The sequence below is a fragment of the Monodelphis domestica genome, chromosome 4 (genome assembly GCF_027887165.1).
Source record: "Monodelphis domestica isolate mMonDom1 chromosome 4, mMonDom1.pri, whole genome shotgun sequence".
Taxonomy (NCBI): domain Eukaryota; kingdom Metazoa; phylum Chordata; class Mammalia; order Didelphimorphia; family Didelphidae; genus Monodelphis; species Monodelphis domestica.
Genome location: NC_077230.1, coordinates 415401324 through 415418114, shown reverse-complemented (window position 1 = coordinate 415418114; position 16791 = coordinate 415401324). Strand labels below are relative to the sequence as shown.

The following is a 16791-nucleotide window of genomic DNA, read 5'->3' as shown; positions in this document are numbered from 1 at the left end:
ATGGTCAGTATGTAATAAACTGTGTGTTGATACATATGAATGGCATCATCAAATGTTTGAACAATTTTTCTGTCAATAAGAACATAATTTCCAGGACTAGGTTAGAACTCATCAGGAGCATTGGGATTAAATCTTAAAACTAAGATTTAAAGACATTTGATAAATTAGAAAGCATCCAGAAGAGGGGCAAGCAAGATGGATGCTAAAGACATTGAGTCCCAGTCACATGACGATTAAAGAATTGAAGATGTTCGGCCTGGAAAAGATTCAGGGTTTGAAGTGGAAAGAAAGAGATGCTAGCTGTCTTCAGATATCTTGAAGGAATGTCATATGGATGAAGAATTAAGACTTATTCTATTTGGCTTCAGAAAGCAGATTCAAGAGAGAAACTGAGGCTTGATATTGGGAAAACCATCCCCAAAGCGTAATGAGTTGCCTTAAGACGTGGAGGGTGTCCTTTTTTTGAAGGTCTCTGAGCAGAAGTCCAATGACTGCTTGTCAGGTATATTATAACAAGCATTCCTTTTATGAGGAGACTGAACCAGTCACTGAAGTCTCTTCCAACTCCCAAATTCAAGGATTCTGTGAATGACACAGGTGATTGGAAGACCAATTAAGCTATTTATTAGTTTTTGTGACACATATCTGACAAATCATTTGATTGTCTAAGCCTTAATTTCTTCATCTGTAAAATGAATTAAAGGGTTAGGGGACCTCTGAAGTCCATCTCAGCACTAAATCAGTGATCCTATGACCTAGGAAAAAAGAGCCAGAACTGGGAGGAGGCCGGTGACCTTGCCATGGGAAGAATGTGAACTGCCTTTAAACAACCAAAAGGCTGATTATCCAACAGATAAGTGGGGAAAAGATTTAAACAAACATTTCTTGGAGAAGTAATGCCAACTTTTAACAGGCTCATGAAAGTATGCTTCAAATCACTCGGAGGAAATACAAATTAAAACAACTGAAGTCTCACATCATACTCAACGAGCAAAGATGTTGGCAGGGCTGCAGGTAAATAGGCACATTAACAAATACACTTTTGGAGAAACTAGACATTGATCTGATCATTCTATACCATAATTTGTAATTAGACAAGAACCACTACTAAACTGTTGTTCATACCTGTAATCTATCTGGCCATCCCATTACCAAGAACACAACCTCAAGGAGGTCAATGATATAAAAGATCTCATAGTTCAAAGAGTCTTGTACCACTGGCCACACTAGTCAAAAAAAAAATAGGAAATAGCAGGTACTTCATTTCATGGAGAAAAGGTTAAACTAATTCAATTAGTTCAATGAAATCATCTATGTGCATTGTAAATTTCAACTACATCCAGAAAGGGAGGGAGGAAGAAAAAAAATAATCTAAATCATGTGAGAGGTTATGCACAGTAACTGAAATATTGTGGAACGATCAAATGTAATTGACTTTTGTGAATCTTAAAACTACTCAGACTATACCTTAGAAGATTTGGTGATGTAGGACAACTCTGAGAGACTTGTGAGAAAGAATGCTATCCACCTCTAGAGAAAGAACTGTAGGAATAGAAATCCAGAAGAAAACATGTGATTTATCACTTGTTTATAATGAGTATAGGGTTTGGGGTTTTGGTTTTAAAAGATTACTCTATTATAAAAATGAATAATATGGAAAATGGTTTTGAGTAATAATATATGTATGACCCAGTGAAATTGCTTGTCATCTCCAGGAAGTAGGAGAGAAGAGGGGAAGAAGACAACAAGAATCATGGAAACCATGGGAAAAAATTAAAAATTAAAATTAAATTAAATAAATAAATAGCATGAAAGGACCATCCACCTTTCAACTTCATGAACATCAGAGTATTATGTCATAGAGCCCTTTAGCAACCTAGTGAAGCTTACATGCCTCTTCTCAGAACATTGTGTTACCTAAATTCATAACTGAATAACTGAAGAAAATACTTAAATTCAGTTAGCATAATGAAAATTAAAATGTAATTTTTTTCCCCTTTCAAGAGCACAGACACCCTGAAATATATCCATGGAAGCCAGTTTAAGAATCTCTATGTGCATTTAGCATGAGAAAAATGAACATGTTATTTATATATACCTTTCAGGATGTGATTCTAGGATCTCTACTGTATTCAGTGTCTAATTATTTATTCTGCTTAGGCTGCAGGAGATCAGAGAAAATGTGCTGACTACTTAGATGACTATGATACAGTATACTTTTCATTCAATAAAGTCAAAATGCCTTTTATAAAGGCCTTTATAAATCCGTCACACACACACACTTACCACCTTAGCAGACACCCCTAAATTCACACTTTTCCTAGCAGAGGACAAACCTATTTTTTTCTCTCAGGAGAGTTGCAATAGTTTTTAATTTAATTTAGAGATTAGGATTCAAGTACCAGCTTCAATACTTAATGGACCTAGGACCTTGGGAAAGTACTCCTTCCATGCTCTGATGCACAAGTCTAATTCTAAAATGGGAATGCTCATCCCTTTTCTATGCCCTTTATCAGGAAGGCAACTGGGAAAATTATCAGATGAGATAATGGGTGGCAGGCCCAAATACTTTACAAATGTTATCTCTTATGATCCTCAAGATCATACCCCAGAAGGTAGATGCTATTGTCATCCCCATTTTATAGTTGAGGAAACTGAGGCAGGCAGAGGTTAAGAGACTTGGCTAGACACACAGCTAGTAAATATCTGAATATAGACTTGAACCTAGCTGTCCCATACAAATGGAAATCAAGGAAGGCTGGAGGTTATATACAGCACCTGGGTTTCACAACCCAGACTGGGTGTCTCTATAAAAAGGCTCAGCACTTGGGCCAGGGAAGCTTTTCTCCCACCAGAGAGTTAGGGGTAAGGCTGAAAACCAATGAGTTGGGTAAATGACTCCCAACTACTTCTACTAGATGTGGGGAGAGGGAATAGAAAGCCTAGAGTTGAGGGTCGTTCTGGGATCTTCAAAGCCACATTGATGGTCAACCAAGCTTGAGCCAGTGGAGAATAGAAGAAAAAAATCACAGAAGACCCTGAGGAGCTCAAGGAGTTTGCCAAAAAGCCAACTTGGGAGAGGATCTGTCTACATTATGCTCAGACTCAGGGAAGCATCACATCAGGAGCTCTCTGGAACCACTATCTGTGGTTTTGAACCACTGTAGCTAGCTCAAGAACCCCAGGGAGTCTGGTCCCCTGCTACAGAAGCAGCTGGGAGCAATGATCACATGGAAACAGTCCTTCTATAAGCCAGACACAAGATGCACCAAGAAAAGAGAATGGGGAAACCAGGAGACCCTGTTTCTCTAGGGTCCCAAGATCTCACAGCAACAGATCTGCAATTTTGGTGAAGAGCTGGATCTTGAAGAGGAGGTTGGGCAGTCTGGTTCTGTAAAGGCAAGCACAGCAATGGCTACTCATCCCAGAAGGATTTGAAGGCAGTAGGAGCCTTCCCTGGAAATCTATGTCCTTTCTATAGCCTTGGGTCCTCTTTCAGTCACCTTAGCCTTAGGGACTCCCATTTCAGACATATTCCCTACTCTTCAGATCCCAAGTTCCTTTCACCACTCTGTATTCAAACTGGGCTGACTCAGCAGGCAAAAGAGATAGGGGAAAAGAGAGATGGAGGGAGGGAAGGAGAGAAGATTGAGTTCTCCCTGGATCCTAGTTTGGAAAAGGAGTTTAGAGCTGGTATTTTAGTGATTCATCAACAGAATACATTTTGAGGGGAGTGGGATGAGAGGGAAATTGGGAATTTTCTTGATTCTTAGCTCTGTGTCTCAAAGTCAGGTAAAAATAAAAAATTTTTAAAGGGTAAGATAACCACAAAAGGCTTTGGATTTCTTTTCCAAGCTCCCTTTGCTTTTGGTCCTAAAGAAGCGTTCTCTCTGGTTTAAAAGTAAGTTCATTGGACCTTCCATTACCTGCAGAGACAGATGATTCGAAAACCAAAGACAATCCCCCCAAATAACTTGAGACTGATTTTGAGATGTGCACTATGAAGAATTCTGAATAACACATTTCCCTCCCTTTCTACCAGCTGGCATTTTGGGTGTTCTACAATCTGGTTCCAGCCAACTAGCTGCTCTATTAACTCAATTGACTCAACCCTGCTCCCTTCTTCACCCTCAGGCCTGTCTCTCTACACCTTCCCCTCCTCCTCCTCCAGAAAATTTTTCCTGGTCCTTCAGGTCCTTCAGAGGTTCAAAGTTTCTCCAACCTCAAACCATTATGCCTTTTCCTTATTTCTTAAATATAACAGGGGGCCCATTCACAGTGCAGTTCCCTGAGAGCTGCTTGTCTGAGTCCTGGATTCAAAGGAACCAGGTTCAAATCCTAACTCTCACACTGGTTTCAGTAATCTTGAGCAGGTCACTTTCTTCTCTAGGATCATTTGCCTCTTTAAAACCTTGGGGAGTTGGACCAGAAAACCTCTAAGGTCCCTCTCTGACTCTAAATGTGTAATCTTATTGAAAAATATATATTTTAAGAGACAACAAAATAAAAATAAGTAAATCTCTAGTCTGTTGGTAAACAACCCAAAATGCTCCTCTCCTCTTTTCTATATCTATGGGGTTTGTGTTTATTTCACTGAATTCTGCCCCTCTCACAATCTCTCTGGATCAATTTGTTCACCTCCATAAAGAGGAGTTAAACTTGAAAAACTCTAAAGTCCCTTCCAAAGTTCTAAATCTATGGGCCCAGGGCTCCAGAACTCATACTTAACAGTTGGTCAACAGGCCTTTATTAAGCACCCACTACAGCTTAGCACTGGACTAAACTCTGAGGATACAAAAATAGAAAGACAGCCCACTAGTAGTGTATCCCCGGAGACAATAAGTACACAAGCTCTAAGCCTCATAAAAGAGATATCGCTAAGTGGGAGCCAGAGAAGGCTGCAGGCCAGCTGAGGCTAAGAGAAGGACTTGAGAGGGGGATGATCAGAGTAGGGTACAGTAGGATTTGGTGGTGTGGGACAATACAGGGAGGGAAGCTCCTCGCCACCAGCGGACTCCTAAGTGAACTCCCCATAGCCGGGGGTCTTCAAGCCGGACCCTAGCATAAGGTAACATCCCGAGGTCTCCCCTCCAGCTCAAATAATTTGTGATCCTTGACCTCCGACGGGAGTCCCCTCCAGCTCGATCAGTTTGTGATCCTCCGGAAAGAAGTGAGCTGCCTCTCGCCGTAAGTCTTCAAGCAGGACCCAGACTCTAGTCCAAACAATGTGACCCTATGATCCCCGGATACCTTCGAAACGGGACAAACCCGACTGTCAGTAACTGGGGAGTGAGCTCCCCATCGCCGGGGGTCTCCTAGTAGGACATCTCCGACAAGAACGGCTCGTGACCCCGTAACCCATGAACCTTCCTCTCGCCCAGCGCAGCCCAGGGGCCCCAAAGCGTAGCCCAGTCACTCACCGCCCGGAGCCCCGACGATGCCCAAGAGCAAAGTCCACGACACAGTCAACGGAAGCCAGCACAGGCGGCCGCCATCTTTCTTGAGGGAAGGGGCGGGGAGAGGCAAGCGGCCACTGAATCTAAGGTCACTAGGGCCTCCCTGCCACCATCTTTCTTCCGGGCGGAAGAGACGGCAACAACGTCCTCATCACGTGCCACGGGACACCCGACCCCGCCCCTTAGCCCTGCCACCTCAGCGCCCTCGGAGGGAGACACGCCTCCGCGGTCCTTTTCACGATTTTACGCACCCATCCCTCTCACTTTCGCCTCGGTGACCAAGATAGGGGAGCACCGCCCACGGGAGAGAGGCGAAGGGAAAAGCGTTACGGCCCCGGATGAAGGGAATTCCGAGAGGCCAATCCGCGCACGCGCAACAGCAACGCGCGCTGCCCCACCACCACCATCGACGGACGCCCCCTCCTCGGAGCAGGCTGTAAAGGTCGGCAGAGAGGAGGTGCGCACGCAGCCCCGCGTGCGAACGGGTGCGATGAACCTGCTTCGGCTCGTGTGTAGGCACCGCACAGCGTTGGTACTAGCTGGCCTGGCGCTATCAGCCACCGCACTGCTCTGGCTGGCCAGGTGCGCGCCCGAGGGCGCGGGGGGCGGGCGCGCGGTGGCAGTGGCAGCAGACGCGCATGCGCCAGTCGAAGCGGGCGAGCTCGCAGAGCGCGCATTCTTGGCAGTGCTGGTGGTGAGCGCGCCCGCGGGTACGGAGCGGCGGCGCGCCGTACGCAGCACGTGGCTAGCGGATGCTGGGCAACCGGGGCCACTGGCCGACGTATGGGCGCGCTTCGTGGTAGGAACGGCCGGGCTGGCAGCCCCTGAGCGACGCGCGCTGGAGAGGGAGCAGGCGCTGCACGGCGACCTGCTGCTGCTGCCCGTGCGCGATGCCTACGAGAATCTCACGGCCAAGGTGCTGGCTATGTTCGCGTGGCTCGACGAACACGTGGCCTTCGACTTCGTGCTCAAAGCTGATGACGACACGTTCGCACGCCTGGGCGCCCTGCGTGACGAGCTGCGCGCGCGAGGGCCCGAGCAGCGCCGCCGCCTCTACTGGGGCTTCTTTTCGGGGCGCGGGCGTGTGCAAGCTGGCGGGCGCTGGCGCGAAGCCGCCTGGCTGCTCTGCGACCACTACCTGCCCTATGCGCTGGGCGGCGGCTACGTGCTCTCGGCAGATCTGGTGCGCTTTGTGAGCCGCAGCCGCGACGTGTTGCAGCACTGGCGCAGTGAGGATGTGTCCCTGGGCGCCTGGCTGGCGCCTGTCGATGTGCACCGTGAACACGACCCGCGCTTCGACACGGAGTATCGCTCGCGTGGCTGCAGTAACCAATACCTTGTGACGCACAAGCAGAGCCCCGACGACATGCGTGCCAAGCAGCGCAGCCTGGCTCAGCATGGCCACCTGTGCCCACAGGAGGTGCGCCTACGCCTTTCTTACGTCTACGACTGGGATGTGCCGCCTTCTCAATGCTGTCGCCGCCGGGAAGGCATTCCCTGAGCAGCAGCAGCCAGACAGTGGCGCCAGGCTGGGCCTCAGCCTGTGCCCGGGGCGGTGTCAGCGATTGTGCAGGAGGCCAAGACAGCTTCTTGTCCTTCCCGTCCAACTGGGAGCAGCGGACGGTGCTGACTGGCTTGGACACGGCAGAGAAGACTGTGCTTGGAGCAGTCATCTCAACTGCACGGGGCAGGACACAGGCTGGCCCCTGATGGAGGTCCCCAGGCTGCGCCCAGTGCGATGGCCACGACTGTGGATGGGGGTAGGACAAGGCTGGGATAGCTACTTGTCCAACGGAGCGGCCCGAGGCTGTGTCCAGTGCAGTGAACCAGTCTGTGCGGGGCAGGACACGGGGCCAGGGCAGCTACACCTGGCCGGCTGGGACCGGGCAGAGAAGACTATTTGGGGCAGTGATCGCCATTGTCCTGGGGGCTGGACCTGGGCTGGGCCACTGGAAGAATGCCGGGGAAGCTGCTCCCTAATTGCGATCCTGGTGCCTTCCTCATGTCTAACCTATTATTCCAGTTCCCATTCCTCCAAACCCTGCGTTTGGGGCCGCTAACACCCAGCAGTGGCCTACAGACTGCCACTGATGCTGCTCTAGACATTTGGACAGGAAGAAATTTTTCTGTCCCCTCGATTTATTTATTGAAAGTTGCACATGGTGGTCACATGACCTTCACCCCAACCCATCCCCCAATTCTGAGCCAGGCCAGCCTCCCCAGCCCTGTTACCTAGGGCCAGAGACAAACTTCAAAATACTAGTAACTAAAATTGACCCATGTTTTAGTCACTTATGCCAAAGGAATCAAAAGTGTATATACTCTGGGGTGGGACTGGATAAATTTTCCTCAACTCATTTTAAACAATACTCATCCTTGGAGGGAAAACTATTTTAATGGCTGGAAAGGAAATCACTTTTTGACCCCTTTTACACTACGCAGTAAAAAGAGATTCTAGCAAAAGCCATTGTAATTTCATTTAATGTAGCCTTCTTCGTCTGGCATTTAGCAATATTTGGTGTCGCAGGTAAAACTTTTCTTTCGGAGTGGCTGTATTTAATGGTCGGCTGGCCGTATGTCTCTAGGGGAAGGCAGTACTGTAAATCCAGTTCAGTGCTTAACTGTGATATATTTATAAATACTGTAAATATGTATAGTGAGGAGCTTGTGCTGAATGTGAGGTTCTGAGCATTTGAATATTATTTAATGAAAAGTCTTTAATTCTTCTTCTGTCTTACCAAAACTTCACATTCGTGAATGTGCAGTTTGTTTTTAGATTCTGAGTTTTATAATCCCAAATTGCTTCATGTCCATTTAAATTGGCAAGAATGTAGAAACCATCCATTAATCTTAACAGTTTACATATATCGTCTTTTTGTAGAGACTCTCCTTTTAAGGATCTCTTCACAGAGTGAATAGCCACAACCTCCTCTAACCAGGCAGTGAGAAGGATTTCTCTCTCTTCCACATTCTTTTATTCTTGTAGCTTGTCAGCAGACATGCAGACAAGAAACTGAATTCTTTTTTTTTTAACCCTTACATTCTATGCTAGTAACAACTCTTAAGACAGAAGAGTAAGAGCTAGGCAAATGGGATTGAGCGATTTGCCCAGCATCACACAACTTGGAGGTGTCTGAGGCCACATTTGAACCCAGAACCTCCATACTTCATGCCTAGCATTCTATCCATTACACCACCTGGCAATCTAGAATTCTTTAAAATAGGTCCAAGGTTTTCCAAATGCTCAAAAGAAGTATTTCCTGTTGTGATATTACCTTTAAACAACAAAGAAAATGGTTCCTAGGAAAAGGCCTTACCCAATGGTATCAGATGCTTTTAATTCCTCTTTTTTCACTGGCAAATGTGGAAAAGTGAAATCTTGTCCTTGAGATTAAAATAAATGAACCTCCATTTTATCAACTGAACTCTAAACTCATTTTAACTTTTTTAGATACATTTTTTGTGACTTTTGTTTTATACAAATTATTACACATGGATTATTTTACTAACCCAAATGTAAGTCAGATGGCTCACCTAACTGTGTGACTGACTGGTCAAGTCACTTTAACCCTATTTGCTTATCCCTTGCCCTTCTGTCTTAGTTATTCCTAGGACAGAAAGTAAGGGTTTAAAAATAAAAGAAATAACCTACAGTCCATATCAATGTTCACAGGAGCCAGGGATAGGGATGGCATCATTGATTCTAGTGGGAAGCTAGACCCCCAAAGAGCACTTCATCTACTAGTGTGGTTCTGGGCCTAGAACACAGAGCCCAGGCTTCCAAAGTCAGAGTTGAGACTTGGAAAAGGTCTTCTGTCTCCAAGACCAGTTCTTTGTCCACTGTGGCTTTCTGCCTTTTAAATCCCTAGATGGAGTATAGAAATAATAAGTTGTTTTTTTTAACAGCATAGGATCTTTAAGGATCTAGTAAAATAATTTGGTAAGCTGTCACAAGAGCATTCCATTTCAAACTCTTAAGCATCCAGACATCAGGAATACTATTCCATTTATCTTTTTTTTTTAAAAGATGATGCTTTAAAATATATCCATTATAAACACTCTTTAATTCCAATTTAAAACTTAGATAAACATCAGTGCCTCTGTATTTTAATAGCTCTCAGTGGCTTTTTGCTTCACATTGAACAAATGATCCTGTTCCATTGGTCACTCCTGCTAGAGTTCTAGCTATTTTCTCCTGCCCTTATTTTATTTATTTTTAAAAAAAGGTTTTAAGAATGAAGGACATAAAGGCACAAAAATAAAGTAAGTACAGATCCCACCCTGAAAGATCCCCACAATCTAAAAGCATCAAGATCATCAAATTAATAAAGACATGTTCCTATAACCCTTCAGTGACAGACTTTGACTCAACCCCTAATCTATGCTAGAATATAGGTGTTTTCTCCACTCTCCAAACAAGCACACTGAGAGAAGAAAGGCTAACTGCCCAGGGTCGTCCACCAAAATCAGTGTCGAGGCGGCTCCAAACTCTGGAGCCATTTTCCTGTTGGCTTCACATTTCCTGTCCCAGTTTGGTTTTAAATGTCCTCCTTTACCTTGAGAATATGCCTCGGAGATAAGACAAAAATTGAAAGGAGCTCCTGGCCGCAAGGAGCTTACTTACTTCTGAAGTCAGCACAAAGAATAGGGCACAAGTAAATACAAAGTCATTTCAAAAGTGATTCCAGAAATATTTTTTAATGTGTCAGGTGCTTAATAAATGTTTAGTGCCAGGAGTACACAAGAGCCCCAGATTTTAGTGTGATAAAGAGGAAATTAGGCATGAAACAACAAAAAAAATTAATTCAGAAAGATAAATTGAGGTTTCTATACGAAGTTACTGCCCCATAGGAAGGAAGGAAGGAAGGAAGGAAGGAAGGAAGGAAGGAAGGAAGGAAGGAAGGAAGGAAGGAAGGAAGGAAGGAAGGAAGGAAGAGAGAAAAGAAAGAAAGGAAGAAAGAGAAAAGAAGAAAGAAAGAAAAAGAGAAAAAAGAAAGAAAGGAAGGAAGAAAGAAAGAGAAAGAAAGAAAGAAAGAAAGAAAGAAAGAAAGAAAGAAAGAAAGAAAGAAAGAAAGAAAGAAAGAAAGAAAGAAAGAAAGAAAGAAAGAAAAAGGAAGAAGAGAGAGAAGAAAGAAAGAGTGGCTTTAGCTAGTGAGGCTTCCCCCAAACAAGCCTTCCCTTAACTTTGTACCCTCTGGAATTAGCACCTTGGGGGAGGGCAAGGTATTACAAAATGTGATTGCTAATATGAGGGGAGGGCGGGTTTTGGTTCATTTAAAGTCCAAGATTTTGAGGAGCTCCAGCCAAGTTAGGTGGGATGACTCAGAGGCCCAATTTGTGTGCCATTTAGATCAGGTCTTTATATACCATATTTACAGGCTTCCAGATGCAGAACCAAGACGTAGCACCTAGGTTTAACTCGCTTAACAAAATCTTGCTATTCTTCACTTCCTAATTTAGCCCCTAATTGTGGATATTCCAATCCAAGTTTGGGGCTTGGTTTTTATGGTGTCAATGATACTGCCCAAACAAAACCAAAGTTGTTTTAAATGGCACAGTTTGTTGGATTTAAAGAGCCCCATCAGTGCTGTCTTCCTGTAGCTACATGTCAGGGGGCCAATTTCTAGAGACCGTGTTGAAGGGATCACTGGAAAAGGGTGGCACCACTTAATAAGGGGAAGCAAAGAATAACCAGACTGGAAAGAGAGGACCATATTTAATGGTTTTAATCAAAGGCCTATAGGAATGGATTTATATTTTATCTTAGAGGCAGAAAAGAGGCTCTAAGGGGCAGCTGGGTGACTCAGTGGATTGAGAGCCAGGCCTAGAGACAGGAAGTTCTGGGTTCAAATCTGGCCTCCGACACTTCCCAGCTATGTGACCCTGGGCAAGTCACTTAACCCCCATTACCTAGATCTTACCACTCTTCTGCCTTGGAACCAATATACAGTATTGATTCTAAGACAGAAGGTAAAGGTTAAAAAAAATAGAAAAAAAATACTATATTGGGAGCAATTTTATGTAATGTAAAAAATAGACTCGAATACAGGACTACAATCCCCATGAGCCTTTGCTCCACTTCCCCAGAATGCCTCATAATCTCACCTGGGCCGAGATCGAGAAGGTATTTAAGCTGATTCAGAGGCTTTTGAGAGGTCTCTCTCTTGGCTCTTTTTGGACTTCCGTTTTGGAGCAGGCGAGTCTCTTGCGTGATGTGAGGTTATTTTGTCTAGGCCTCTGGCCTAGGCACATGTTTCTTACTTGTATATTCTTTAATCTTTAACCTTTAATAAACCTCTAAAAAATATAATACTTCTTGCAGAGAGAAACTAATTTCTACCTGCCTCAGATGCCTCAATCTCCCCGTCTCCCCTAAATTTTAACTGTTACAGTAACAGACAGTCCTTTCTCATTTGTTCAGTTGTTTCAGCTGTGACTGTTCACAAGCCCATTTGGGGTTTTCATGGCTAAGATACTACAGTGGTTTACCATTTACTTTTCCAGCTCATTTTATAGATGAGGAAACTGAGGCCAACAGGGTGAATTGACTTGCCCAGGGTCACACAACTAAGAAGTATCCAAGACCAGATTTGAACTCAGGGAGATGAGTTTCTGATTCCTAGCCCATCCACTGCACCACCAGTGAGGTGAAAATTATTGATCAGAAGAAGTGCCAATAAAAGAAACAAAATCTCCAAGCCAAAAAGAAATAGGTTTATTGAGAGAGAGCCAATCTCACAATAAAGCCGGACTCTGGTCAAGACCAAAGACTCCCAAGCCTTGTGAGTGGCCTCCTAATGTACCCAAAAGATTATGCTCCAAGAACGATGAGTGACAGAAATATCATACACCAAGCATAGGTAGGAACAGCACTGTAATATAAGAAAATCATGCCATGTCAGCTGAAAAAGGAGGGTGCTGTAAGGCTAAAGGGTTATTATAGGTGGTAACTTACCCATTTTAGGATGTCCTGCACTTTTGATACTCATTCAGAAAGAGCAATAGCCCTAACCCAAATCTAATGCTAGCTTAAGCCAAACGACTGCTCATTCAGACTCGGAACATTGCTTAGCTAGAATCATGTCCTGATCAGTCAAGACAACTGCTAATAAGAAAGCTACTAAAACTGAAATAATTATCATAAAGTGGGGCAGGGGGGTTTCTCACTCACACTAGCTGCACGCTAACTTTTTTTCCTCATTTGCTAAGAGCTAATTGTCATAACTCCAGCACATAGCATAATATCTGGCACCCAGTGTTTGTTGGGATTGAACTGAATTGAGCAAGACCATGATTATCTATTGATGGATTGCTCAAAGGAAGTCAATGAAGAAGCAGTTAGATGGCTCAGTGAATAGAGAGCCAGGCCTGGAGATGGGAGGTTTGGGGTTCAAACTTGGCCTCATATTTCCTAGCTGTGTGGCCCTGGGCGAATTATTTAACCCCCATTGCCTAGTCCTTACCACATTTCTGCCTTGGAACCAATATCAATTCTAAGATGGAAAGGAAGGGTCAAAAAAAAAAGTAACTGGCTGGGTGATGGGAATTCCACTTTCAAAGAGTTCAGACCCACAGAGGCTGTAAGTACCTAGGATCCAAGGAGCAGCTGCCTTCTGGGCACCAAACTAGGAGAGGAAAGGAGATGGGAGACCCTGGAGGTTTGGCACTGCAGTCAAGGGAGAGAGTCGAGGAGGAAGAAGATGAGAACTGCTATGCATCAGCATTTGATTCAGGGCCCTGCTGAGAGCAGATAGAGAACAGGACAGAGGCATGGCTATGGGACTTCCTCCAGAGCCTTCTACCAGGATCCTGCTTAGGATGCTGTGAAGTCTTCAGTGTTTGGAGTCAGGAGACCTTGGTTCAAATCTCAGCTCTGCTACTTACATCAAAAACTATTTATTAAACACTATGCCAAATGCTGTCCTAGGAAGACCCCCCCCCCAAAAAAAAGCAAAAATACACTAAATAAGAGTCCCCACAATCAAAAGCACCTAATCTGTGATCTTGGGCGAGTTGCTTTTTCTGTGTTCTCATCTTGCACATGAGTAGAGTTGAGTCCCCTTGGCAGCTAAACACCTTGAGAAATCCAGCTATGCTCTATGTCATTACTTCTCAGCTTCCTAAACATTCTATAATCCACCTTCCAACCTCATCATCCCACCAAAACTGCTGTCTCCAAAGTTACCAAAGATCTATCAATCAATGGCTTCATCTCGGTCCTATTCTGCTGGATACAAAAGAGACAAGCAACAGCCCTGTCCTCAAGGAGCTTCTAGTCTAGCAGATATGGCCTGTAGCTCCTCTGCCACCTTTGATACTATTGAATTCCCTCTTCTCCTTGATACTTGCTCCTTCCTTAATTTTTTAATGATATTTCTTAACTCTCTAACCAATCTTCTCTGTCTCTTTGGCTGGTCCAATAGGCATGGGTATCCCCTAAGGCTCCATCCTGAGCCAGCTCCTCTTTTTGTTCCATACTGCTATCTCTCTGGGTGATCTCATTAGCTCACAGCTCAAAGGAGAACTCTCATGGGAGAACTCATTGTCTTCCTGCTGCCTAAAATCCTTCCCTCTTCCCAATTCTATTACTTTCAAGGATGCAACATCCCAGTCACCAATCTGTGTCCAAATCTCTTCATTTCTACCTTCGCGACAAGTGTCTTATATATATATCTCCTCTCTAATCACCCAGCCCCAACCCTAATTTAGACGCTCTTCACCTTCTCATTGGGCTCTTCCCTACTCCAAACCCTCTTCCACATAGCTGCCAAGGTAATCTTTATTAAAGCCTGATCTTGTGCCTGCCCTCCTTCCCTCAGTGAACTCCAGTGGCTCCTTATTCCCTCCCGGATCAAATATAAAGCCCTCTGTGTGGCATTTAAAGCTTTTTGTAACCCGGCCCCTTTCTCCCTTCCAATCTTCTCACACCTCAGCCCCTGCTACAAATGCTACCAACCAGCAATTGCTGTTCCTCACACACCATACTCCACTTCCCTTCTTGCCTGTGAACTGGTGGCTCCCAGTGCCTGGAATGCCCACTTGCCTCACCTCTGCTTCCAAGGACACAGCACAAACACTACTTTCTACCCTCAGAGACTTTTCTGGTCCTCCCGTCCTGACCCCCAACCCTTAGAGATCACACTATACACATGGTGTACATTTCACGCCTACATATTATCTCTTTGAGGACTGGGCTGTGTTTTTGCCTTTTTGTTTGTTTGTTTGTTTGTTTGCATCCACAGAACTTAGCAGGTGCCATCAATAAACATTTATCACCTACTATGTGCTAAAAAGAGGCAAAGGACAGTTCCTGCCCTCCAAGAGCTTACAGTCTAATGGGGGAGACAAAAAGCAAACAAATATGTACCAAGAAACTCTAGATGGGATAAGGATGAATTAACAGAAGGAAGGCACCCAAATTAAGGGAAATTGGGAAAGGCTTCCTGTAAATGGCCGGATTTTAGTTGGGTTAATATTTGTCAAGGGCTTCACAAGCCCTAAAGCTGGGTGCAAATGCTCATTCTCTCCTACCTGAGACCTTTGCTGATCTCTCCCCAGGTATTGGCCGCTCCCTGTCTTCCCCAGGTGAAAGTACTTGGTATGTTTTGTATGTACTTAGCTGTGTATCTGCCCCAGCTCTTTGGAGGAGAATGTTAGCTCCCTGAGGACAGTTTCTGGTTGTTATCTGTCTCCAGCACATGACCCAACACCTGGCGTGTAGAAGGGCTGGTTGGGTTGGCCTGGACTGAGTAAGAATGTGAGCCGGGGCAGAACAGACAGACTGGACGGCATAGAAAGACAGATGGACCTTTAAAGCAGAGCAGCAGTGAAGAGGGAGGTCTAGGCAGACTTCTCCACCTGGCTATTGCTGTTGCCACCATCAGACCAGATAACGTGATAAGGGACCACTGCAAACCTTAAGGCACAGGGTAGACGTGACTGTTTTCTAAAGATAGCCAAGCCTCTGTGATCATAAATGGAAATATTGTGGAAATAGGAGGCCAAAGAGGAGCTTGATGTTATGTGACAGCTATGGAACGCTGTCTATCAAACTGCTTGAAGTGGAATAGATTTCTTGAAAGGTGCCAAAGCCTACTTCAAACCATCCAGTGCCCTTTATCCCAGATTCTTCCTGGCAAAGCTTATACCAACTGCCTTGTTAAAGTGGGCAGCCCTCTTCTAGACCCTCCCTTCTCAAGGCTTGGGACCACGAACTATGATCAGGTCAGCTTTGCCCTTGTCTCTGTGCCTAGCTACTGCCAAAAGCTCCACTCATCCATCCCAGTAATTTTCCAAACTAAAATGCCCTCCCTGGCTGCTACTTCCCTCCGTGTGTCATATCCCCCAATTAGAATAGAAGGCACCTTGGCCCTCCGATGGGGAATGGCTGGACAAATTGTGCTCCATGATGGGGATGGAACACTAGTGTGCTGTAAGGAAGGATGAACAGGAAGATTTCAGAAGGAGCTGGGAAGATTGGCATGAACAGATGCAGAGTGAAATAAGCAGACCCAGGAGAAAATTGCACATAGAAACAGCAATACCGTATGATGAGCAACTGTGAAAGACTTAGCTAGTCTCAGCAGTACAATGCTCCAGGACAATTCTGAAGGACCTATGTCAAAGGAGACTATCCCCCTTCAGAGAGAGAACTGTTGGAGTCACATGCAGATCAAAACATATGATTTTTTCATTTTGGTTTATGTAGGTTTTTATTTCATGGTTTTATGTTTTATATGATTATTCTTCTACAAAAATGAACAATATGGAAATCTTTTACATGACAATACATGTATAACTGAGATCGAATTGCCAACTCCAGGAAGGGGAAGAAAAGTGAGAGAGCGAGACAATTTGGATCATCTAACTTGGGAAAATTGATTGGGAAATTTATTACATATAATTGGTAAAACAAAATATAAAAATTAATTACTTAAAAAAAGAAGAGAGGATCTTTGACCACAAGAGCTGTCTTTGCATTTGTATTTATGTTCCCAGCGCTTAACACAGCTGTTTGGCACCTAGTAAATGCTTAATAAAGGCAGCTAGGTGGTGCAGTGGATAGCACACTGGGCTTGGAGTTCAAATCTGTTCTTAGACACTTCCTAGTTGTGTGACCCTAGGCAGGTCACTTAACCCCAAACTGCCTATCCCTTACTGCTCTTCTGCCTTGGAACCAATATTTAGTATGACTCTAAGATGAAAAGTAAGGGTTTGATGAAAGGAAGGAAGGAAGGAAGGAAGGAAGGAAGGAAGGAAGGAAGGAAGGAAGGAAGGAAGGAAGGAAGGAAGGAAGGAAGGAAGGAAGAAAGGAAGGCAGGGAGGAAGGAAGGAA

General features: G+C 44.7%; 2 protein-coding genes across 5 annotated transcripts in view; one reads left to right on the top strand and one right to left on the bottom strand.

Annotated features, from left to right (window-relative positions):
- SDF4 (stromal cell derived factor 4) overlaps positions 1 to 5815 on the bottom strand; it is a 45791-nt gene extending 39976 nt beyond the window's left edge. Inside the window, exons 1-2 of one of the 4 annotated variants that reach the window (XM_056796048.1) lie at positions 5421 to 5554; positions 1468 to 1542 (exon numbers count right to left, since the gene is read on the bottom strand). The gene's annotated coding sequence lies outside the window, so the exon portion shown is untranslated. Of the gene's footprint in view, positions 1 to 1467; positions 1543 to 5118; positions 5256 to 5420; positions 5561 to 5707 lie in introns of those variants that run through there. The other 3 variants (XM_007492052.3, XM_007492051.3, XM_001376017.5) reach the window with 3 other exon arrangements.
- Positions 5816 to 5946: 131 nt separating this feature from the next.
- B3GALT6 (beta-1,3-galactosyltransferase 6) lies at positions 5947 to 8881 on the top strand. Its single transcript, XM_001376033.5, has one exon. It carries the CDS (start codon positions 5947 to 5949, stop codon positions 6955 to 6957), a length of 1011 nt encoding a protein of 336 aa, XP_001376070.3. The 3' UTR covers positions 6958 to 8881.
- Positions 8882 to 16791: the final 7910 nt, after the last annotated feature.

Coding starts and splice junctions, on each gene's coding strand:
- B3GALT6 (XM_001376033.5), top strand. CDS start 5,947: ATGAACCTGCTTCGGCTCGTGTGTAGGCACCGCACAGCGTTGGTACTA.